Source organism: Dacryopinax primogenitus (genome assembly GCF_000292625.1).
Source record: "Dacryopinax primogenitus strain DJM-731 SS1 chromosome Unknown DACRYscaffold_10, whole genome shotgun sequence".
NCBI lineage: Eukaryota > Fungi > Basidiomycota > Dacrymycetes > Dacrymycetales > Dacrymycetaceae > Dacryopinax > Dacryopinax primogenitus.
In genome coordinates this window covers 702,265-724,477 of record NW_024467207.1, presented here as the reverse complement: position 1 = coordinate 724,477, position 22,213 = coordinate 702,265, and the positions used below count along the sequence as shown (strand labels likewise).

At 51.2% G+C, this 22,213-nt stretch overlaps 7 protein-coding genes across 7 annotated transcripts; 3 read left to right on the top strand and 4 right to left on the bottom strand.

The window, feature by feature from the left end:
* Positions 1 to 577: 577 nt before the first annotated feature.
* DACRYDRAFT_22634 (glycosyltransferase family 2 protein) lies at positions 578 to 6,790 on the bottom strand. The gene is made up of 4 exons (XM_040772897.1): positions 6,452 to 6,790; positions 2,300 to 6,398; positions 1,450 to 2,247; positions 578 to 1,394 (listed from the first exon to the last, which is right to left on the bottom strand). The coding sequence occupies exons 1-4, from the start codon at positions 6,772 to 6,774 to the stop codon at positions 798 to 800; spliced, it is 5,817 nt and encodes a 1,938-aa protein (XP_040628422.1). The 5' UTR covers positions 6,775 to 6,790; the 3' UTR covers positions 578 to 797.
* A 2,751-nt stretch (positions 6,791 to 9,541) lies between these two features.
* DACRYDRAFT_41010 (uncharacterized protein) lies at positions 9,542 to 9,966 on the bottom strand (the record flags this gene model as incomplete). The annotated part of the gene is made up of 2 exons (XM_040774495.1): positions 9,542 to 9,820; positions 9,880 to 9,966. Coding segments are annotated over 2 exons (366 nt in total), but the record flags the coding sequence as incomplete, so codon positions are not given.
* Positions 9,967 to 10,559: 593 nt separating this feature from the next.
* DACRYDRAFT_22632 (uncharacterized protein) lies at positions 10,560 to 11,461 on the bottom strand. The gene is made up of 2 exons (XM_040772896.1): positions 11,435 to 11,461; positions 10,560 to 11,379 (listed from the first exon to the last, which is right to left on the bottom strand). Exon 2 carries the CDS (start codon positions 11,167 to 11,169, stop codon positions 10,594 to 10,596), a length of 576 nt encoding a protein of 191 aa, XP_040628420.1. The 5' UTR covers positions 11,170 to 11,379; positions 11,435 to 11,461; the 3' UTR covers positions 10,560 to 10,593.
* Positions 11,462 to 11,600: 139 nt separating this feature from the next.
* Positions 11,601 to 12,715, top strand: DACRYDRAFT_37360 (uncharacterized protein; the record flags this gene model as incomplete). Its single annotated transcript, XM_040774430.1, has 4 exons — positions 11,601 to 11,635; positions 11,688 to 12,096; positions 12,149 to 12,445; positions 12,494 to 12,715. Coding segments are annotated over 4 exons (963 nt in total), but the record flags the coding sequence as incomplete, so codon positions are not given.
* Positions 12,716 to 13,642: 927 nt separating this feature from the next.
* On the bottom strand, positions 13,643 to 17,285 carry DACRYDRAFT_89247 (uncharacterized protein; the record flags this gene model as incomplete). Its single annotated transcript, XM_040776900.1, has 24 exons — positions 13,643 to 13,806; positions 13,859 to 13,896; positions 13,948 to 13,997; positions 14,045 to 14,063; positions 14,116 to 14,166; positions 14,214 to 14,233; positions 14,285 to 14,349; positions 14,407 to 14,582; positions 14,630 to 14,840; positions 14,948 to 14,993; positions 15,040 to 15,106; positions 15,158 to 15,216; positions 15,270 to 15,509; positions 15,559 to 15,678; positions 15,727 to 15,882; positions 15,950 to 16,038; positions 16,086 to 16,124; positions 16,174 to 16,245; positions 16,303 to 16,389; positions 16,443 to 16,549; positions 16,605 to 16,677; positions 16,732 to 16,751; positions 16,802 to 16,998; positions 17,064 to 17,285. 24 exons carry the CDS (start codon positions 17,283 to 17,285, stop codon positions 13,643 to 13,645), a joined length of 2,388 nt encoding a protein of 795 aa, XP_040628418.1.
* Positions 17,286 to 18,064: 779 nt separating this feature from the next.
* On the top strand, positions 18,065 to 19,268 carry DACRYDRAFT_52734 (NADP-binding protein; the record flags this gene model as incomplete). The annotated part of the gene is made up of 4 exons (XM_040775126.1): positions 18,065 to 18,109; positions 18,170 to 18,254; positions 18,302 to 18,680; positions 18,740 to 19,268. 4 exons carry the CDS (start codon positions 18,065 to 18,067, stop codon positions 19,266 to 19,268), a joined length of 1,038 nt encoding a protein of 345 aa, XP_040628417.1.
* A 1,636-nt stretch (positions 19,269 to 20,904) lies between these two features.
* On the top strand, positions 20,905 to 22,151 carry DACRYDRAFT_22631 (Arl8a protein). The gene is made up of 11 exons (XM_040772895.1): positions 20,905 to 21,058; positions 21,116 to 21,206; positions 21,260 to 21,301; positions 21,353 to 21,374; positions 21,423 to 21,458; positions 21,512 to 21,533; positions 21,585 to 21,665; positions 21,716 to 21,774; positions 21,825 to 21,858; positions 21,908 to 21,916; positions 21,969 to 22,151. Exons 1-11 carry the CDS (start codon positions 20,972 to 20,974, stop codon positions 22,032 to 22,034), a joined length of 549 nt encoding a protein of 182 aa, XP_040628416.1. The 5' UTR covers positions 20,905 to 20,971; the 3' UTR covers positions 22,035 to 22,151.
* Positions 22,152 to 22,213: the final 62 nt, after the last annotated feature.

The following is a 22,213-nucleotide window of genomic DNA, read 5'->3' as shown; positions in this document are numbered from 1 at the left end:
CAGGGTCGCGATGTTGGGGGAGGGGCGATGATGATGGTATGGGATGAACAACGAGCGTCAAATGGTATGCGGGAGGTCAAGGTAAAAGGAGAGGAGTCGAGAAGTATTAGAATGCGGCACAGACCCGGATGCCGAAGGCTGCGCAAAGAATAATACAATTATGTGCTGGCAATTTTAACTTGATGCCTCTTTGACAGTTATTTTTTGCTATTTCCTCGTGTTCGTTCTCGGGTATTATCATCACCTAATCGATAACATCAGCATCTCATAGATTATCTCCGGATCTTATCCCCGCTCTCCCCACACCGACTTACCTGAATGAGTTCAATTTGCTCTTCAACCTTCCAAATAGCAATATATCGAAGGTGGTAGAAGAGAAGCAATCCGTTACAGGCTCGCTGTCGTGGCACTTCATGAGAATTCTGCATCTCACTGCCGCCCATCTACCAGTTTCCATTTTTGGTTGTCACGGGATCAAACATGAATACCCGGATGGACCAGACCCTCAGAACATCAATGGGCGCGTGTTCGATGCATTGCCAATCACGCCAGCACAAGGCTTGGGTCCAAGGTCCGGCACGTATGCAATGACTATTTTGCATAATTGTTCTAAGTAGTAGTCCATAAATGCAAGATAGACTGATAGTAAAAGGAGAGTCCGTGGCAGTGATAGCAGTACAGTTTATGAGTGGATTGCGTAACGAGGGATAAGAGAAGGTTCATCGGCAGACCATGCACAGCATCAGGGACGAAAAAGGAAATAAAAAGGTCCAGGTCCACAGCAGTGTCTAGTTATCTCAAACCGGGTTGAGCAGAAGACGATCAATGGTCGCATTGACGAACGACTTCTTCGGTCCAAGATCGATACCAAACACTCGCTCCAGTTGTTGCCTAACACCGCGCTTGGTGACAGTGTTCAGGTCGGCCTCACGAAGGATGTCCCGAATGGCAGCCTCGATCTCAGCGTCTGACGGTAACCCGTCATTCGCCCCTTGGTCATCGTAGTTCAGCACGTTTGCCAGCCCGGATTGGGTTGAAGGTAAGCGGGAGAACGCTTGCCGGCTAGGAGGGTAATTAGGTGGCGGATAACCCTCAGGTGGGTCATAAACAACCTGGCTCCCAGGACGAGAACCATACGCGTTGGCGGCGTACTGTCCACGCATTGAGGGACGGAGGGAAGCGACATCTGCCGGCGAGTTGCGACCCGAGGCGAACGCGGGCGGGTGCATCATGTTCTGGCTGGGAGCTCGGCTCCGAGAGTAGGGGTCGGGGTCATAATACGTTTCTCGACCATACACAGAATCGGCACGAGATTCGTAGTCTTCCTTCCCAGGTTTGGGAGGTACCCATGACCCAATGGAGTGATTTGATTCCTTGTCCCACAGCTCGTTTTCCTATGAGGGTTAAGCGATCAATGAAGCTTCTATAGACACATATGAAATCGCTTACGAAATCGCTCCACGACTTGAGAGGAATGGCTTTGGGATCAAATTTGCCTTCATCGTGCACCACCATCTTCTTGCCCTTCTCACCTAACACAACCCTAGTAGCGCCCCAGGAGAAGTCATCCATCCTCCAGAACGAATACAGGGGCAGGAAGAATGAGAAGGCGGGGATAGCCAGAATGTAGAAGAACATCCAGCCTACCATGTCCCACTTGCGGCGGACAATGAACACCAGCGCTTGAAGACCGTACACGGCCGCAAGAAGAATAATCGAAATGGTGGGTAGAGGTTTGTGTTCTCCAGCAACAAGGACGATGAGGTAGACAATGTATGCAACCGTGACGGGCTGAATCAGGGTCGACAACAGATCGATGAAGACGACAAAACGCATCGAGAAGCAGCAGAAACCGCAGAGCCGTTCAAGGAACACGAGTTCAGCGAGATTGTGTACAGTTGAGTTGATCCACCGACGACGTTGAGATAGCAATATTTTCCATTCGTCAGGTGCCACGGTCCAGGCATGTGCATCACGGACAAACTGTGTCTTGTAGTTTGGGAAATGCTTCAGTAGCAATGTGGTTAGGTAACGATCTTCACCGAGATGCAGCAAATTCTTCATGTGCAGCGTATCGACGCGATTTTCGGAATACTCTTCGATGACCTGGTTCGAAATGAACAAAGGTTTCTTGCTGTCAGGAGTACGAAGGCGATAGAGCGTGAAACAACCGGGAAGACAAGTGACGGAACCGAAAAGACTCTCGAAAGCCTTTGCCATGTGATGCGAAATGAAATATTCATAAACCTACGCACATGAAGTGTTAGAATATAATCAAGAAAGGGGACATAGCACATACCTGCATCATTGTGACGATTGAATGTCTAGCATTGGACAACGCTGTTTCACCGCAAACACCGAGAACCTTCTTGTCATGCATCATGGCAGAAATCAAGCGATTCAACGACATGGGATCAACTGTCGTATCAGCATCCACCATGAACAGATATTCGTAGAAGGTCGGATTGACGCCAATGACATTCTTGATCTGATGATAGATCTCGAGCTCGAGCGGGTTCATTGGCGAGTTGAAATGAACCTTGTTCAGGAAGTGCATAAGAACCATCTGAGAGTCACGTTTGCCACGGTTACCGGGCCGGCTCCGTTCTGTTGGCTTCCCGACCTTGACGAGGACAATATACGGGACGACGTGTCCTTCGCATTCGTACAAACCTGAGTAGACTTTGCCCATGTTATGTTGTTTGGCACCTTCACCCAGTGACAGGAAACTGAGCGGCTCCTGATCACGATTAGGATCAGCACCAAGAATATCCAGTACGATACGGGGAGTAGGGCGATCGTTTCCGGAACCGACGATCATACCATCGCATATAACGAACAAGAGCTTTCTCTTGTCATCGTAACGCAGTTTGGCCATGGAATCAATGGTCTTCTTGAGAGAGTCTTCGCCTTCGGTGTAGCAAGGAATCTGGCAAATCACAAACTTGTCGTGATCTTCAGGAGCCCGTGCTGATCCAAACTGTAAGGCAGCCAAGAATTTGAACCCAATGATCGAAACCATCATCACGGAGAGCGCTAGTAGGATGTAGTTGGCGAACAAACACTGAGGAGAGTTACGGTTATCAACTTTCCCGATGAGGAACAGATTACGCAGGCACGTCTTCTGGTCCGCAAGCGTCGTCGGATCCATGTTCAGTGAGTTCAGCTGCTTAGTAATATCCTGCCCGCTGTTGTACGTGAAGAGATCCTGCACCTGCTGAGACATGAATTGAGTGTCGATTCCAGTCGGCGGCGTGAAGCCATTGGGCACTTTGACTTGCGGGCCAATGTTGATGTAACTGGTCATTTCGTATACTTCGCCATTGTAAATGGCTACTGCACGACCGCTGTTCGCCATATCGGAAATTTCCTGGGGTACGTAACCCATAAAGCCAACTCGGAATTTGTATCGCATCATGACCATAGTCTCGAAGTACCAATCAGGGCGATAGTCATTCGTGAAAGCACGGAAGTCATGATACTGCGCATAGATGTTCGTGGTGGTGTTGGTAGAGTCGAGGATAACATAGGGATTGACAGAGCCGCTGACACCATTACACAGTGCGCTGACCTGCACGGGGAATAACGATGTCGCGTCCTCCCCACCGTAGTTGGTAATCAATTTCGTCGGCACGACCGAAACAGCCGTGAGGTGAAGGGCAGCAATGTTGGTAAGATCGAAAACTTCTCCACGAATGGCCGTATATAACTGCGACGGGTTGTTTTGGAATGAGTGGCTTTGCAGCTCGCTTGTGCTGAACACATATTGAGTGGGGCAGATAAGGTTGCCAAGGATCGCGATGACGAATATGGCACAACCGCAGACAAACCAGATGATCATGTTTATCGCCACTTTTTCGCGCCACGCCTGCCGGATATCCATACGCTTCATCCTCCCGACAAACGAAAGGATGAAACTGGGGATCCAAAAGGTAAGCATCCAGCAGAAAAATACCCATCGCCGACGACCAACGGACTCGCGCAGATCTTCTGTTGTTTCTCCTTCCAATGCTTCTCCAGGAAGCGCGTCCTTCTCCGGAATAACCTGCTTATCCATGTTATGGAACATGTTGTTCGTCGGTGCGTAAGAGGTCATGGACATCACCTCATCCTTCTGGCTAGTTGCCCGACTGCGAGTATCATAGTCGGTGCCACTGCGATACGACCGCCCATCATCAGTTGCTCCGTCATCCAGAGCCGCACCACGGAACGGCGCAGCGTTCATGACGAGACCTGCAGAGGAATTGGTCCTTGCAGAGCGCGGGTTATGATAAACACCAGGATGAGGAGAATCGACGACTTCTGCATTAAGAGGTGAATAGGGCGCGAAAGGATCGAATGTGGGACGGTCCACTTCCTCGCGCTCCAATTCCCGGTTACGGTTCCGCTTCTGCTCATCAATATCACTTGCTCGCAGGTAGTTCTCCAAGACGTGGAAAGCGGTATGACTGAGGAAAACTTTGTGTTTTCCGACAACAACGTCCTGTTCGCCAAGATCAAGGGCATCGCGCGTCCTCGTGATGCGCTCTCTAAAGTCGTCTTCGATCCCTATCCCAAGCATAACCATCTGGCTCTTGTACCGGTCGCAGAACTCGATGGGCGTCATGCTTGCTTCAAAGGACACCGACAGACGCTTGGCGACCTCTGGTAAGCCCAGACTACGCACTTGTGCCTTGACACCACGACCTTCCATCTGGTTCGGCAGCTGGGAATCGTTGGGGTTGATACAGAAGACGAACCAGGCTTGCGTCTCATCAAGGGTTTCAAATAACACATCGAGGGCTGTGCGGAATTCACCCGCAACACACTTGATTTCCCTCGGCGGCTCCTCGTCCTCTTGAACAGCTGGAGGAGAGTTGACTTGCTGCGAAGCGCGCGCACGGCGCACAGATTGCTTTCTGCGAGTCGAGGGAGCACGCATTGGCATGACTGGCTGCTGCGCAGCTACGATGGTATCCTCGTTATACGGGTGTGCCTGGGTCGCGATCGCCTTGGCAGAGAAAAGACTGCGGACGAAAGGATTAATAGACCCGGTGACTTCGCTGCCGCCCATATGAAGAGGCGGTGACTCATCGGCATTCAAAGTTGCACCACGAAGAAGGGAAACAAAGTCGGGATTGAGAGCATCGGTGTCACGCTCGAGCCAGGATTCCGCAGAGTATGTCACAGGTCCGACATAGTGGTTGACGGTGAAGGTTGGGAAGCCTGAACGGTCCATCTGACCGGCGCGGAATGACGAATGATTTCCCCAGCGCTTGCTGAATGCCTCAACCATGGTATGATCGTTTTTCTTCGGTTGCCTCCTCGCCTGATCATCCATAATATGGATGAGTCCACCAGGCTGGTGTGACATTAGTCGAATGCATTCAGAGTTGTCGAAGAACGGAATCGTGGGAATAAGACTGGCAATCTCCTCCGCTTCATATTCCTTGTTGTTCCTCTCGAATATGCGCTTCTGCACCCAGTTCTGGAGCCGCTCATTGGCGAAGTTGACGCAGAACTGATCCAAGGAGTTGGTACGGCTGGCGGAAGAAGAGATGTTCTGGAACCCAGGGAGATCGAATAGGCCGATAAATGTAAGGAAGTCGTCACGACATAGGTTCTGGTTCATCGTCTCGTTGAGCAATGCAAAGAGCAGCGAGTAAAGGGTCTTCGCGAGGTCGTCTCGGTTGCCACCTGCGCCTTCAGGATCGAGGAAGATGGTACACAGCTCCTTGTGCACCAGTTTTGTCTTGTACTGCATGACAGCTTCGAGCGCATGTGGTTGTACACCAAGGAAATCGGCAACGATTTCGAGTTGATCAACATTCTTAACAACAGCAGCATCCTCGTTACGCGACTTGTCCATCGTGAAGTCGATGTTGCCGAGGTGGAGGATGGCTGCGAGCAACTGGAAAGTCTGCGCGATGTGTCGCTTCGACAATCCAACACTTTTCATTGCCATTTTCAAACGATCGAACCGCTGGGAGTCTTCTGTAACCGCCTCCCTGCCTCCTGTTGGCCGTTGGCCGAGATAGCGGAAGGTCGATTTGTCCGCAAGCTTGAGATGTTGCCTCTCTTCCTGGGACGCACCAGAGCAGAGGTAGTAGAAGACATGGAAGTTGCGCTCGCCACCCGGTGCACCAGCAACACGCGACTTTTCGAGGTAATAGTCGAGGGTTTTGATGCCACATAAGCGACCGCGTTCCGAGAATTGAAGCTCGGTGTATTTGCCGAAACGGGAAGCGTTGGGGTTTTGGAGTGTCCGTGCGTTGCCAAAAGATTCGAGTATGTATTCCCCAGACGGTATCTGAGTAGCCATCTTTCCGCCTTTCTTGCCTGGGCTCGTCACGGACAACTCAAGGATCGACTTGATGGCCAAGCGACGGGTCTCGCTTTTACCACTACCAGATTCACCGCTGGGGAGCAAATCAGCGGTTTGGATGGCAAGAAGAGACTGGATTGCGCGCACCTCAGTAAGATGCACTGGTCCATGTTCGTCCTCCTCATGTGAAAATATGCGTTGTTCGCCAACTGGAATATATGCGGTGGTTTGACATGTCGGTCGTCATGTGCGTCAGTGTCCCGGTACTCGGCCGCATAGTCCAGCAAGACGTTGTCAGCGTTGCTTGAGACATACTTGTATGGGTTGACGACGACGAGGGCGGAGCTGCCAATTGCGGTGTAGACGGTATCAGAAAGGAATCGCTCGCGGAGGACCGAGACGAGCACATCGTCCGACGTGGACGGGGAAAGAGCAAGGTCGTTGATATCTTGCGGTCGTGGGACCGACATGGTGGGTAGTAAGGAGAGGGGGAGGGGAGTGTGGAGGCGGTCTAGTTGCTCGCTGTTGGTTGACCGCAGAGCAAACGATTAGCTGGCGTCGAAACGCGGGTTTGACGCAGATAGCGAGGGGCAATGTATGCCCTTGTATGGCGGTCGACGATGACGATGTCCTTCCTGAGTCGTCTAGATGTCGTTCAATATGGGTATGATAGAATAGAGAGAGACGAAAAGGAGGGTCAAACGGTAAGGAGGACGATGGCGAACGTTGAGTGCTTGCTGTCGAACATGACCTGTGCCAACAGGCGAACCCTTGCACTTTTTGCCGCCGTTCACCACGGCCGTGGCATGAGGACATTAATATTCTCTCTTTTGACGGATCATTAATTTGTGCGGTTTCACATGTCGAACGAATGTTCTGTACTTTTTGTAATTCTTCTGCTGTATTTGAGCAAATCCATTAATTTTTATCAACTTGAAGGATGACAATGCCTTAAATAATGCTCGTTACACACGCGCCCCTATCAACCGGGGCAAGGCGCGTCTCCGATAATCGGAGTTTACACACGTTGTCTCACCTCGCGTTCGGTTTCCTTCAGAACTCCTCGCGCTTCTTCCTGATAGTTTTCTTTCTCGCTCACTATGACGGCCGAGGATGCTTTGACTCGTTGTACGACCGCCCCGGACCTCTTCAATTGCTCTGTGTCCGAGTGGGCTGTGACCTGCCCCCACGTGTGCTTTCGCTGAGGACTCTTACCAGAATGCAGCATCGTGGTATTGAGGAATCCCATCAGCGTCGTGCGAGCCGGCAATTTCCAAGCATGGCATTGGATCAGCATACTTTGCAACGCTTTCGAATCCATCATGTCGTGCGTGAGGGGATACTGTTGCATTACGAACTCACCGCCCCCGTGTTTCGTCATAAGGTCGAACCATCCAGCCTTCTCCAGGTACTTTTTATGAGTTGGGAGCTGCTCTTGATTGCCAACTTGTCTTGTTCTCTTTGTTGCTGACAGCACGCTCCATGTGATGCATACGGCCGGGACGCACAGCCCAAGATTGGAATCCGTAGATTGGAGGATCAGGTCCACCAGTTTTCGCATGCTGCCATCAGCAATGAATCGGTCCGATCCGGGAAAGGGTACAGCGCTCGTGTGGCTAAACGCGCTCAAGATGCTGAATGGCTTGTAGAAATCATCCAGTTGCGTTATGATCTCCAGAGGATCTCCTGCAGAAGACGTAAGATACCGCAGAGACCACAAAGCTTGGCTTGCAGGAGACGATATCCGGAATGTCGAATCCAGGGAATCCAATAAAGAACCGACAATATGAGTAGGGTGTCCTCGATGTATCCAAGACAGCTCGAGTCGCGCAGCGCGAAGTTGTTGGACGACGAGAACTGCGAATGCCGAGGGTTCTTTTCGGCCCGCATCAACCAGTTGTGGGTACTGTTTGACACGCAGCATAAGGGCGACTGACAATCGGCTTGCCAGGTTTCGGTAATCGGTATCTTCTGTTCGTTTGAGGGAGCCGATACTGAGCGAGCGAGCTAGGAGAGCCAAGACACAACGCATAAGAAGACGCTGGCAACTTGGACTGAACACAAATTCGTCAGGTTTGATTCCAACACTAGGATATCGAGATTCTCCAACTGGAAGATAAGAGGTCGCTACTGGCTCGTCATCTATGTCCAGAACTCGACCGAGAAGAACGATGTACTTGACGAAGCATTGACTCAGAGAGCGCTCCAATGGTATCTGACGATCCAGGGTGAGAAGCGCGTCACTGCACCAACCCATTTTGTCCCTGTATTCACCCACATGACACAAGAAATATTCCGCCGTGCGCAGATCGAAAGACATCCTACTGGCTCCGGTGTTATATGTTCGGTGTAGGGGATGATGTATGTGTCCTCCTTCAGCATGAAGGTTTGTATCGTGTTGATGAGCGATTGACCGTAGGGGCTGAATGGGAACTGTTCTAGAACCGGTATTACTGGATGCTCCCGGAAGTCCTGCTGAGCCTTCGGTGGAAACAGAGTCCCGATCATAGCCCTGCGTGCAAGTTGTTCATTTGAAGACTCGGGATCGTGTTGTATGGAGTCGGTGTTATGGGTACGCTCATTGAGGTAGATCGTAGCGGCTTTTTCCACTCTTGCCTGGACAGCTTCCCAAACCGTCTTCGGCGGCCCCCACCAAGAAAAGATATAGAGCGCCTTCTGTTGTGCTTCTGGGTCGGTCGAGGTCGACAGCCAAGCCAATGCTCGAGCTTGCAGTGGAATTTCCAGCTTCGCAAACAGCGTCCTCTCCAGTGCGCTCCCCTGTTGGCGTGGAGACAGCCGTGACCTCTTCCACCACTTGTCCCAAGCAGAAAAGTCAGAGAATGAATTGACCCGGACCAGAGGGTTAGTCGTTTCTTTCTTCCTTCGCAAGCTCAGAATTGCTTGGATAACACGATGACAGCCCCGTCGAGTGTGATGGATGAACATGGTCAACGGTGATCGATAGGGGCACGCCGGAAACCAAACGGGAGCGGCGCAGAGCGCGACATATATAGAAAATCCCACTCCAAGTAGACCAGATATGATCGATGCCAGAACCACGTCTGCCTGCCTCGAGAATATGACGAGTCCGGTGAAGAAGAGGAATGCGGCCATGTGGATCGTGGGCGGCAGTAAGGTGACTATTGCTGGAAGGAACCATGGATAAAGCCCATCGTAGCGGAATTGGCGCTGATATACCCTGTCGAGGGGGATAGATCCGATGTTGTCGTTGTAGGCACGAAGCCAATCCTTTACTAGCATGGCAAGAACAGCAGCGAATAGGGTGATGAATAAGCTGGTGTACCAGAGGGCATTGACGGCTACTGCCCAGGCGGGTACTTCGAACGGCTCAGGAAGGTAAGAAGGAGCGGGGTCAGCGGCTTGTCCGCGTTTCAGAGCATCGAGTTGTTGAGAAAGAGACCCAAGTGCATCTAAGGATGCTTGAGTGGTGTTTTGTTGCAAAGACGACCAGGATGCTATAAGGAACGTAGAAAGGACCGCCGAAAAGAGACCAGTCTGCCAATTGTTAAAGAGGTGGTCCTTAAAGTACCATGCATATATCATATTTCACTCACAAACAGTAAGAAAACATCGAGTCCCTCGTTCCACTTCTTCAGAAGAGTACTATCATGCTCTTCTGCTTTTCGCACGTAGAGTTTCCAAATGTCGGATGCATCGGAAGTGTCGGGCGGCGCTGGGAACTTGTCGAACCAATCCGGGACGAATCCGGACTTATCTTGCTGTAAACCCTCATGCTTACAAGCCTCGTGTTCGGGATTTGGCTTAGTATCAACATCGCTAACAGTGGATTTCTCGATGCTTGTCTTGTCTACGGAAGTCTCGGAATCAGTGCGTTGGGCGCCTATTCCGAGTGGTGACTCGATCGAGCTTGTTTCTGGGAGAAAGGTCACCTCGCCCACGACTGTAGCCTGGGTATCCACGGTGGACGTTGTCAGCGTCATTATGAGCTCATGAAGGCAAACTATGAGGTGAATTTGGCCGTGAGTTGCGGAGGGGGTTGCAGCATATAAAGCGCTGTCTCATGAGTTTTTGAGCTAAAATTGCCAAGAAGACGCCTCCCAGCGCTTATCAGCGTCTTGTCTTCCAAACTTATGGGGCATGATTCTTGACACTAGTACTGCCTTCACGCGGCAGAAGCAGCATCATCTGATGGCATTGTACCTACGCGAAGACCCAACATCGTGAAACAATCGTGAGGCACTTCAGTACAGTTATGATAATTGAGTGGCCTCTCTGTTATTCCTTTCTGCATTCTCAGTTGATTGATTTCACTCTCGCGGTTCCTCATCCCCATGAGTACCTTCGGTGTTACTAGCTCCGCCCAGATTCGACCCATCCCCTTCCTTCGCCTTCTCAGACCTAGGATCCTCCCACGTCGTGGTTCGCGTATTGTGATCGGTGTAATACCATTCACCGTCGTCTGTCTGGTTGCGTTCCCAGCCGTAGGGAAGAGGCTCGGTATCGCTTTCAGTGTAGGGAAGAGGCTTGGTACCGCTTAGATGCGCCCCTTCGTGGCTGACACTAATCGGTTCCCCAGATGCCCTCCCAATGGGAGCTGGTCGGGGATCGAGCCACGTCGTTGTTCGAGTATTATGGTCTACGAAGTACGATTGACCGATGTTTGACAGTCTGTGTTCCCATCCTTCAGGAAGCGGCCCAAGGTTGTATTCCGACAGGGGGTGGCGAGGATCGGCCCAAGTGGTCTTGTGATTGTTATGGTCGACGTAGAAGGGTTTCCCAGTGTTGGCTGCGACTCGTTGTTCCCATCCCTTGGGCAAAGGGAGATCTTCGTATGCTGGGTGGCTGCGAACGGAGGACTGTTCTGCAGAAGCTTGACTCTCCATGACGTGAGTTTGCAGTTTCGAGGTTGGGGTTTCTGGGCAAAAGATGATCGATGGACTGGCACGGAGCCCGCAGTTGCGGTCTTATAACCCAGCTAGATAGGCGGTGACTCACAGGTGACAAGCGAACGGGCCCCTGCCCGAGACGGCGGTGCAAATTAATGCAAATCCGGCGCTAGAGTCGGATATCCGACGATCCTTCTAGCGCTTATCCTTTCCGATCATTAAATGGGTTACCATTATTGAGGAAGGCAATGAGAAAGCTGACAAAGTCGGAGCGAGCCCATTCAGTCCAGTCCCGCGCAAGAACGCCAGCAAGCGTTTGATTCGGAGATTTTGTTCACCCACTGCTTTGACCACATCAGCTATGGCTGCCTCGCATGCAACGTGCCATGACAGTCGAGTTGAAACCTGGAGATCCGCTGTTGCGTCTGCATGGACGGTGGGATGTCGATAACACGTCGTGGTGGTGCGTTAGGCTGATCCTGTGCACCTGAGACGCGTCATTGACGATCCACGAGGGCGGGCAGCGGGTTCGACATCGTCGCGACCAACCTCACGACAGTCGCCGTCATCTGTGGCAACCTGAACAGCAAAAACCTTCCCGTTGGCGTGAGCATCAACTATGCCACTTACGAAACTCACATCTTCAATGCTGGACTCAATCGCATCCCAATTCCTGCCGGCACCAATAGTCAACGTACGGTCATTCGTTTCGCGGTGGAAGCGTGGGAATTTGCCAACCTACACCTTCTTTCCATCAATCTAAACGAAGGCGCAGTCGCTGTGCCATACAAGTCACAGAAGCTGAAGTTTCAATTCATTGGTGATTCTCATTCGAGCGGACAGTACTGCAAACGAGGAGTGATTGACTGCTTCGACTGGATCGTGGCAGAGGAGCTGAGGGCGGAAAAGGATGTCAATGCACAGGTGAGCACAGCCGATATATTACTGAAACCTGATTGATCATCCCGTGTATTAGCCTGGGGCTGCGCTAACGGACATTGAATGCTGGGGCAACGTGCATGGCCTCTCGTTCCAGTTCTTCAAGACAGAAGACACGCGATATTACTACAACCAGAAGCATAACTACGTGACCGACTGGGATTTCTCTCGCGATGACCCCCCGACGCATCTCGTTATCTTTGTTGGTGCTAACGATGGGAGCGAGCGATACAACGTTCCCGTCGAAGAGTTCACGGAGACCTATAAGAAGTTCGTTGATCTACTACGAGAGAAGTACTACAAGGATCAGCCGATATTCATATTCACCAATTGGGTGCGTACATGTGTCTTCTCAAGGGATGCTTTCCCTGATCGTCCTTAGGGCAAGTTCAAGGAGACAGGCGCTATGCGATCATACTATGACAACCCGTCACCCTATCACGCTGTGCAGGCGCACCGAGTCGCGCTCGGTGATCAGAACGTGTTTGTCGTCGATACCCACGGATGGATCGGATGGACCGAGCTATTCACCGACAATGGTCATTGTCATGAACAGGGGCAGAAGGTCGTTGCTTCAAAGTTTCTCGCTTGGCTCAAGGAATGGGGTTTGAAGGGAGAGGAGGGATGGGAAGCAGCGCAGTAGAAGAGCCACAAGCTCCGAACGTCCGAGAATCTTCTGAGTGAGCAGTATCGCTAACGTATGCGTATGGGCAAGCAATCAAACCAGGCGAGGGTGACGCAGGCAATCTCGCTATTCAGGCGCTTTCTTTCGCGGCATTCTCATCGGGAACAGGGAACAGTTCGAGCTGTTGTGTAGGCTGTTTGAGGTCACGGGTGTACATCCAGGTATCGACAAGGTATTCAAGTTCGAGAAGGCGAAGGAGGTTGCATCTAGGTATTTGTAGGGCAGACATGTCGGAAAGGTCGTCATCAGTATCTTGTGATTTGATTACAAGTCCTGAAGGATCGAAATAACATCGCGCTCGTCCATGGTTGATTGACAGAGGCATTCTGTTTGTCGTTCATTGGAAAGCATCCATCTGGAGGAATCTTCACCTTGTCAACGAAATAGTCAAAACCAAGGAATCTGCACAACGAAAATATTTGGTGAACATATGGATTTCACTAATGTTTTGTGAATGTTGCTTATCGCAGTAAAGCATTAAATGATACAGGCCCGTAACAATTTAGCTGCAGTGGACAGCACGAAGGGGGGGATTAAAGGATGAGAGAAAGCATTGGTCTCAGGACGTCAGGCTGAACGATGAGAAGACGCAACACAATGCCATACAAAGATGTAGGGAAGCCATCCAGCCTCTAGGTTTCAACACAGCAGGCTTCCGTTATAGAATCTCAGCCTGGCAACGTGCGACCGAGATCTCTGACGATCTTCTTTTGCATATCAGCAAGGACTACCGCAAGCTCCGCGTCTGGCAAATCTGAACGCTCCAGGACCTGTGCGAGCTGTGTCTTGAGCTGTGCAGATAGAAGCCACGTCAGATCACTCAGGACCAAGCGGAAGAATCCGAAATCAAAGAGTATTCACTTTGATCAATAGTTTCCGCCGAGTGTTGATCTTGCCGCCTTCGCTCTTAGCACGACGCACGCGTTCTCTTTCAGCCAGATGCTCCGCCATACGAGCAGATGTTGCCAGAAGACCGTCAGGAAGATCAGCCAGTTTCGCCAGCTCTAGACCTGGATGCCACCAAATAAGACAGGTCGGCAGCCACCCAGGCAAGACAGGTACCATAGTGATTTTGCTCCTCCATCGGCCCGTCACGAATTCTTACCCAGTCAATATCCCTTAGGCGAAGAGGAAAACGTGCTCCAACTCACTTGTGTTGGAATACCATGTTAAACCCAGTTGACGTCGTTTGCCGGGTCGTCTGCATACATGTTAGAGTAGTGCTTCTTTCATTTCACCCTTGCCTACATTGACTTCTAGATGTAGGCTGAGACAGGGTGTCAGAAAGCACTATGGAACAGGGGAAATAACTATCATACCTCGTGACAGTCGGATGCTTCCCCAAAGTCGCGCCAAGATCGTTGAAATGCCTAGAAAAATGATTAATCAGGGCGCTGACACATCTCAACATACTTGCGTAGTGAAGAATACGAAAGCCTGATTAAGAGATACTATCAGTGTAACCAAGTGGCGAACACTACTTCCCACCTTCGATTGGATCATTTCTTCGGCCAGAGCGTGGCAGATACCTATTCCTTCATGAGGAGATGTGCCTGGACAACAACCCTTTCAACCACTGTCCAGGTAGAGTGTACAGCAAGATGACTTGCCACGGCCGAGCTCGTCTACCAGAATCAACGAGTTCTCCGTTGCCATTCCAAGGATCATAGCGGATGTTGCCATCTCCTGGGCAAAGGTGCTCAGATTGCGCTCAGCATCGTCGTCATTCGACAGCCTCGTCAAGAGCGCGTCATGCAGACGGAAACTCGCGTATTCCGCTGGAATACTGCTCACTGTCAGCGTTCCAAGCGATGCGGGAATATGTTGTCTCACAAGCACCCAATCATGGCCATGATAACTAGCAATGCAACTTGCCGGATGTATGTGCTCTTCCCGCTCATATTCGGACCTTGCACCAACTGAAAGCTCGTGCCATCGCTGCAGTAGACGTCGTTCGCAACCAACATGCCGGGAGGTTGCACTACTTCTAGGATAGGGTGACGGCCAGCTTTGATTGCGAGTGTGGACGTAAACTCAGGCCGAACTGGGAAGGGTAAGATAGGGGTGTAAAACCTCCTTAGGAAAGATGTACTATAGCTATGCTCTGTCACGAGATCAGCACCAGATAACCACACAAGGACGAGTGCTTACTGATGGAAGCGTTCGCAAATGCCCAGAGCATGTCAAGGAGTGCAATCTGCTACGTATCAGTGCTATCCCCTATTTTTCAGTCTGTCACGAACCGCCTCGGACGCCTTCCACAGGACAGCAACATATTCTATCACTTCTGCAAGAACGTCCTGTATGATCCTAGACGATTGCTTGAACAAGCGGTAGTCTCAACTGACACCAGATACTCACTGGTCGCTGATCAGCATTGTTTCGTTCAGGGCATCCTTTACCCGCGCGTTCCACTTTTTCTATGCCAATTATCAGCACAGTCACCTTCGTCAAGCGGTATTCATGAACATACCAACTCCATAGTCGAGCACATCCATTTGGGGCCCTTGGCGTTCACATCCACAAACCCTTTCGGCAGACGTCCATTGGGTGCCTCATCCTTCTTGACGGTGAAGTGGAATCCGTTCTCCGTCCACTGTAGATCCAGCGGCATGTCATGCTCCTCCGAGATCCGCTGGTGAAGCGCATATACCTCGGTGATGTCTTCTTTGTATGTCTCACGGGCAACATCGAGAAGACGATTGTAATTGGCCTGCGAAGCCTCAGAATGTTTCACGCACAGCGCTCAGCAATCAACCTACCTTGACGGCGTACACTTTCATGTTCTTGTTGTGCACACCGTTTTTGGCAATGCCCGCATCCTCATTCAGTGCTTCAGCTATCAGAGAATCAAGCTGATCAATCCGATCATCGTTGATCAACTTCCTGAGAGATAAACCTAATTCTCTTCCAAAAAATCCGGAACTTACTCGCTCAACTGCTTTCAACAAATCGGATCGACACCCGCCGAGGGCTTCTCGAACCGCCTTGAGCGCCCGGACCGCCGTCCGAAGGGTTAACATCTGTCCCACACGTTGCTCTGCTATCTTCACGTTTGTGGTAGGTCGGGCCTCGGAGACAATGAGCTATATGAGCAAAGGGCAGGTCAAAAGTAAGTCTCGGGGAAAAGGCGTGCCGAACGGCAAGACCCACCGCGGTGATAAGTTTGTCCAGGTCAACCCCTTTCAGCCCGCGGAGCGACTCTTTGATGGAGGTAAAACGATCCTCCATATCGGTGAGCTCTAAGTCCAAGATTAGCACCAGCGGAGAAGAGAAAGGACGCCAGAACCTTGGACAGCATCAAGCCTCTGGTTGATGGCATTCAGATCTGACGTGTATCAGGACCTTCCGGGAGAGGCAGACCACAGCAAACGCACTAGTAACCGGGGCGAGAATATTGGCACGTAATATGCGCGCTGCCATGGGAGTGAAACAGTCGTTCAGAATACCTGATCATGCAGGTCCGATGAGCTGACAGCGCGCCCATCCCTTAACGATCGACCTGCCAAATAGGCTGTGATTGCTCTTCTTGTGCGTCAGATTGTTGATTAGCTCTAAGTTTCTGGCAGAATCCGCATCAATTAGCATCGTGCCTATATGCGTAGCATTAGTTTTGGCATGAAAGAGCATGCCCATGACAACCAACCTTCCACCGGAATGTATTGGATTCTCAAAGAATGGATGGCAAAAATCGCGTTCCGTCTCGATTCCATGTATTTGAAGAGGGCGCACGCTGCAGACAGGGCAAAATATCTGGAGGTATCAATCATCATCAATCACGAACATTGGTACGTTGTGGCGAATTTACTTCTCGTGAACTGCGACCAGCGTGGCTGGGCATTCTTCATCCTCAACAATCAGCTGCTTGATAAAGTCCCGTCCTATGCAGAAGTTAGGAACACAACACCTCCACATAGAACGACATGATCACGCACCAGCGTTTTCATTCCAATACCTGCGCATACACATTCAGCCTCACACAGTAGGAACGTGATTCTGGCTCACTTCCTGGCCACAGGCTCGATAGCCGCCCCAGGAAACTCATCCTGCAGAGCCTGTACAAGCAGGCTCGGTCCTCCTCCTCCTGTTCCATATCGCCCTGTAGTCCGGTCTGAGAGTGCCGTGTCGAGCACGAGGAGCGTCGTGGGCTGGTGGAGGGAGATATGATGCAGGGTCTTGACATAGGTTTGGCAGTCAGCGACCTAGATTCAAATAGAGGAACGTGTATTCAGTCTAGTCCATGGATAAAATGAGAATGAGAATGCACCTGGAGAAGAACCGTTCGTCCGGTGTCCCGATCGAGAGCAGCGATACCGACTTCTCTCGCGACGCCCCGACCCTCAATAACCGCTATAACAAAGTTCCCTCCATACTCGCCTTCTCGGTAGACAGTCGTGTTGCTCATCCGCGTCGGTGGGCGAGCGGTCGATGGGCGGGAAAATGCTGTTCCTGGGCGCTGTGGACGCTGTGAGCCTCCTTGCGAGAACATGGTGATTCAGATCCAACGCGTCACTGACGCGTTGGGGCGCGATAAGACTAAGAAGCACGTGAGAAAAAGAAATCAAAGTATACACCCGCGTCCCAGGGGTTGTCGAGCTTCCTCGTTCCTCGGCCAATAATTTACCCGGCCGAATTTCACAGCACATTAATTTACGAGCTTTTTCGACGTTGAATACACTTTCGCCCGATGTAATACCACGTCATGAATATTGCTCCACACAAGCTAGTTATCTTGCAGCAAGAGTCTGATGCTGATCAATGCAGTTTATCTCGCGTAGGTAATGTTGTTGTGCTTCTTTTGTGTGGCAGATGGCCCCTGACGAAGCTTTAATGTTTTACTTTGTTCCTGGCTAATCATTCACACCCCAACCTCGACTATCCTGTACTCAAAGCAACGCTATCCCATCACCTGGCGCAAGAAATGTCATCCGTTCTGTTATTTCCGCCGCCTGGCTCATGCAGAGTGGGCCGGGGCAGGTGCTTATGCGGAGACACCGGAACAGCGAGGCCAACGGTGATCCCGCCGTCACTTTTGGGGCTTATGCGGCGACGGTCGGACACTTACCGCCGGCAAGTCGACCGCCCCTCCGCTGGCCCACTCCCACCCACCAACGACTCGACGTGCGTCAGCATGCCTGGCTGGCTGTAGCCCAGACCATAAGAAGGGTCGCCTCGACCCGTAGGCTGGCGACCATAGCTCCAACTTTTCACAATCCCCAACGTAACTTCCCGTCGTCTAGCCTTCGATAGCAAACCGTTTCAGCCATCATGACGAGCCTCCCTGCGGTCGCAAAAGAGTATCGCCTTCCCAAGGTACGCATACCTGCGGCCCAAGTTATTGCCAGGTCGCTGTGCTGACACAGCATTGTACAGTACGAGTCAATCGATGATCTTACGCTCGGAGAGGCGCCCGTTTCACAACTAGGGTATGGCGAGGTATTGCTGAAGGTGCATGCTGGTGCGCCTGTCTCCGCTGTCCCAAAATCACCCACTTAATCTATGCAGTGTCCCTCAACTACCGCGATCTCAAAATCGCCCTAAATCAATATCCCCTTCCCTTGGGCCAGCACATCTTCCCTGTTTCTGATGCAGCAGGAGAAATTGTCCAGCTCGGCGAAGGGTGTAAGAAGTTCACCTTGGGAGACCGGGTAATGCCAAACTTCACACGCGATCATCTCACTGGTGGGCCGACGCTATCCGCCCTGCTCACAGCGCATGGTGGAGCGATCGACGGGTTCTTGCGCGAGTACGCTGTCGTGCCCGAGTATTGTCTTGTTCGCGTGCCCGAAGGATGGACCTACGAGGAGGGCGCCTCGCTGCCCTGCGCAGCTGTGACAGCGTATAATGCGCTGATGGGGCTTATTCCCATGAAAGGAGGCGATACGTACGTCCCGTCCCGTACCATTCTTAGGCTGATCGCTCACCCGATACTCCGAGAAACAGAGTTCTTATCCAAGGTACAGGCGGCGTGTCTATATTTGGCCTGCAAATTGCCGTCGCTTCCGGTGCCAATGTGATAATCACTTCCTCGTCCGACGCGAAGCTTGAACTCGCCAAGTCGCTCGGTGCGCACGCGTTCATCAATTATCGCACGCACCCCGATTGGGAACAGGAGGTGCTTCGACTCACAGATGGCGAAGGAGTTGATTACATCGTTGAGGTCGGCGGGCCGGGTACGCTGCAGAAGAGCTTCAAATGCATCAAGTACTCCGGTATCATCAGCTCGATCGGGTTCGTCGCGGAGCAGGGTGACCCGGGAAACATCGCCATGCTCGCGCTTGCCCGAGGGGTCATCTTCCGGGGCATACTCATCGGCAGCAGGGAACAATTCGAGGCAATGTGCAAGCTGTTTGAGGTCGCGGGGGTACATCCCGTTGTGGACAAGGTGTTCAAATTCGACGAGGCGAAGGAGGCGTATAGGTACCTAGAGAGCCAGAAGCACGTCGGAAAGGTCGTGATTAGGATTGATTGATGTTCTGGATAGAAATTATACTCACAGGATCGGGAATAATAACTTCGTCCATATGGTACTACGAGGTATTCCGCACATTCCGCGACGACACGGAAATAAGGGACGTCCAAGCAGGGACTTCCCGGTTTCCCTCCTTTACAGCTTTCTTCTCAAGCCATGTGAGTTGGAATATGGATATCGGCAAACACAGAGCAGAACTGACTGGTAGTGCGAAAATAAACAGTCTGAGAAGAAAGAAACGGACGACCACGTGAATCTGGGAAGGGTAGCAATTGGATATTGAGGGTGCCATCCAGCTCTTCAGTTCTTCTCGTGATAGGCGTCGCATGGCTCGCTGAAGAGGAGCTCGAAATAGATCTTCTCTGTAGGCGCCCAACCATTTCTTGACAATCATTGCGACGATGTCAGCGAACTGAGGAATATGATAGTAAACCACAGCCCATTCACCACGAGAGCCCAACACGGGATCTCGTACTCCTTAAACACATGCGCAGTAGAATTATGCTGGTTTGTTCTTCGACGGATATGAGGATCACTCGTTAGGAAATGGCGGCCAATGCATCTGCGCTGTGATCTGGCACGATGGGTATTGGCACAATCAATAACAACCGTATTAGACGCCCAAAATCCAAATGGCCAACTTGTCTAGTGCGGCAGGAGAGTTTTCGACCCATGTGGGCATCGTTCGACCAGTAGCAGCAATAAGCGGTCGGTTTGTACGTTAGCTATGGCGGTCGCGCCAGCATAAAATACCCCGTTGATTTGTTGAGAAGATTCAGGGTGCGTTGCCCAAGGAAAGTGAACAAGTCGAGGAAGATCCACTTCGAGGGAGCCTTGATTCATTTGGTCCGTCTCTTCCTGTGATCCATCTGTGACACCGTCTGCTTCTTTCAAGAGACCCGTATGTTCCGTAATATTTTCCCACATTGGGTGAATGGATGATGCGAAGGAATGCAGGGTGAGACCGATGCTAGACATGTTAGACTGCAAGCCCGTCAAGAGGAAGACACTCGATGGGGAGGGGACCTGACTGCAGTGCAGATATTTCAGAGGCCCTTCTCTCACTTCCAGTGTTTTCGAGGATCATAAAGGCGGAAGAGCAGGGATCCTTTAGATAGAGGGAGCACCAAGCAACAGCTGGTGCTTGGAGACTGTGATCTAAAAATAGCTGCCGTGAAAACTGGTAGGTTCCAATCGATCAGTTGAGATGTCAGAATCAGAGAGAGTTGACTGTAATCCATCCTGATTGTCGCTTGATGTCGCTTGATGTCGCTATTGTGTTGATGGTCCCTCATACAACAGCAGCTGGCAGTTTTGGGTTTCGATAATGACCAGGCCGAGGGTCAATGATGCGTTAGCTAGCACCGCAGACCATGTCCGCCTTCCCGACTTGAGTATGTAGCGTCATTGCACCATGTTTTCGAGCCTGGGGTTTTAGAAAGCGAGGCACATCCAGAGGGGAATATACTGGTAGTATAACTTCCATTGGGCAAAGGAGCAGAGCAAAGCAGAGCCTACGGCCGGCAACAACCTAGACTACTTGACGGGCGCAAAAAGGGAGGATGACCGGCGGACGCGGCGTCCTGCGTCTCTACGGACCACACGCCCTATAAGAGCAATTCCCCAGGCCACAACGACGATATCGACGACTTCTACGACTCTGGATTCCCCTATACGCACTCTAATTTTCTAATACAACTGGGATGTCTCTCTTCTTCTCAGCGATATACAACTTCTTCCGCAATATCTTCTTCGCTAAGCAGGTTGAGATATCCGTGGTGGGCTTGCAGGCACGTCATGACTTGGCAGGTTGGAAGATGCGGGAGGCGCTGATATGGGTGGAACAGGCATCAGGGAAGACCTCGTTCGTAAATGTATTGGGATCAGGACAGTGGAGTGAGGAGGTCGTGCCCACTGTGGCATTCAGTTTCCGAAAAGGTTTACAAGGATATGTTACGTATGGGACGCGTATCGATGACTTGTTTGATCAGTCACCAAGGGCAATATCACATTGAAGATATGGGATGTAGCTGGCACGCCTATTTTTCAGCGGTTGTGACTAAAACGCTTAACACACCTTCCAGGGCAACCGAAATTCCGTAACATGTTAGTCGGTCACGGATCAAATCTATCACTTTGCTTATAACGGTGCAGGTGGGATCGGTATTGCCGAGGTACAAATGCAATTGTGTGCGTAAATAACTCTTTGATCGATAATATCACATGGCTGATCTTCCGGATAGATTCGTCGTGGACGCTGCGGATGTATGCATACATCGAGTGCTGTGCTGAACAGCATTACTGACGAGCGCATAGAAGGACAAGATCGACACCGCTCGATTTGAGCTGCACAACCTGTTAGATCGTCCACATCTTGCTGGTGTCCCTCTACTGGTGGTGGGCACTGCATATATCAGTGATCTATCTGACACTGATCCACCTCGCAGCTCGGCAACAAGAATGATTTGGAAGGTCACCTTCCCGTTAACGAGCTAATTCCCCTCTTGTACGTGTTTGGGATATATATTTTCATGAGGCTCATGTGATGGTGTGTAGACAACTCGATAGGATACAGAATAGGCCCGTGTCTGTGAGTACGCCGTTGGGTTTCTATTTCAATGATTTTGACTTGTTGGCAGTGTTACTCCGTATGCATACATTGCTCGTCCATCGTATTCTGCCTGACACAACCGGACGTAGTGTTCGATGAAGTCTCAACACAACCTGGATGTGATCATGCAATGGCTTGCTGCACGAGCGACGTGATACCCCTGCGAGGAAAGGATGGAGGTGCGAGGCACCGCCTTAATGTCATTACGATACGTTGCATGTTGTTTGTACCCGACAGTGATGTATTCTTACATGTAGATAACGGCAGTGTATCATGGCTTAGACCCACTGTTTGTGGTAGCGAGCTATAGTCACTAGGGAGCGTAAGGAGACCA

Excerpts from the sequence above, each read along its gene's own strand:
- DACRYDRAFT_22632 (XM_040772896.1), bottom strand. The coding sequence starts at position 11,169 with ATGGAGAGTCAAGCTTCTGCAGAACAGTCCTCCGTTCGCAGCCACCCA.
- DACRYDRAFT_22631 (XM_040772895.1), top strand. The coding sequence starts at position 20,972 with ATGTCTCTCTTCTTCTCAGCGATATACAACTTCTTCCGCAATATCTTC. Across the intron at positions 21,059-21,115 it reads TATCCGTGGTGGGCTTGCAG|GCATCAGGGAAGACCTCGTT; the intron begins GCACGTCATGAC and ends TGGGTGGAACAG. Across the intron at positions 21,207-21,259 it reads GGCATTCAGTTTCCGAAAAG|TCACCAAGGGCAATATCACA; the intron begins GTTTACAAGGAT and ends TTGTTTGATCAG.
- DACRYDRAFT_22634 (XM_040772897.1), bottom strand. The coding sequence starts at position 6,774 with ATGTCGGTCCCACGACCGCAAGATATCAACGACCTTGCTCTTTCCCCG. Across the intron at positions 6,399-6,451 it reads GACCAGTGCATCTTACTGAG|CGGTGAATCTGGTAGTGGTA; the intron begins GTGCGCGCAATC and ends TTTGCTCCCCAG. Across the intron at positions 2,248-2,299 it reads CAATCGTCACAATGATGCAG|GTTTATGAATATTTCATTTC; the intron begins GTATGTGCTATG and ends TCATGTGCGTAG.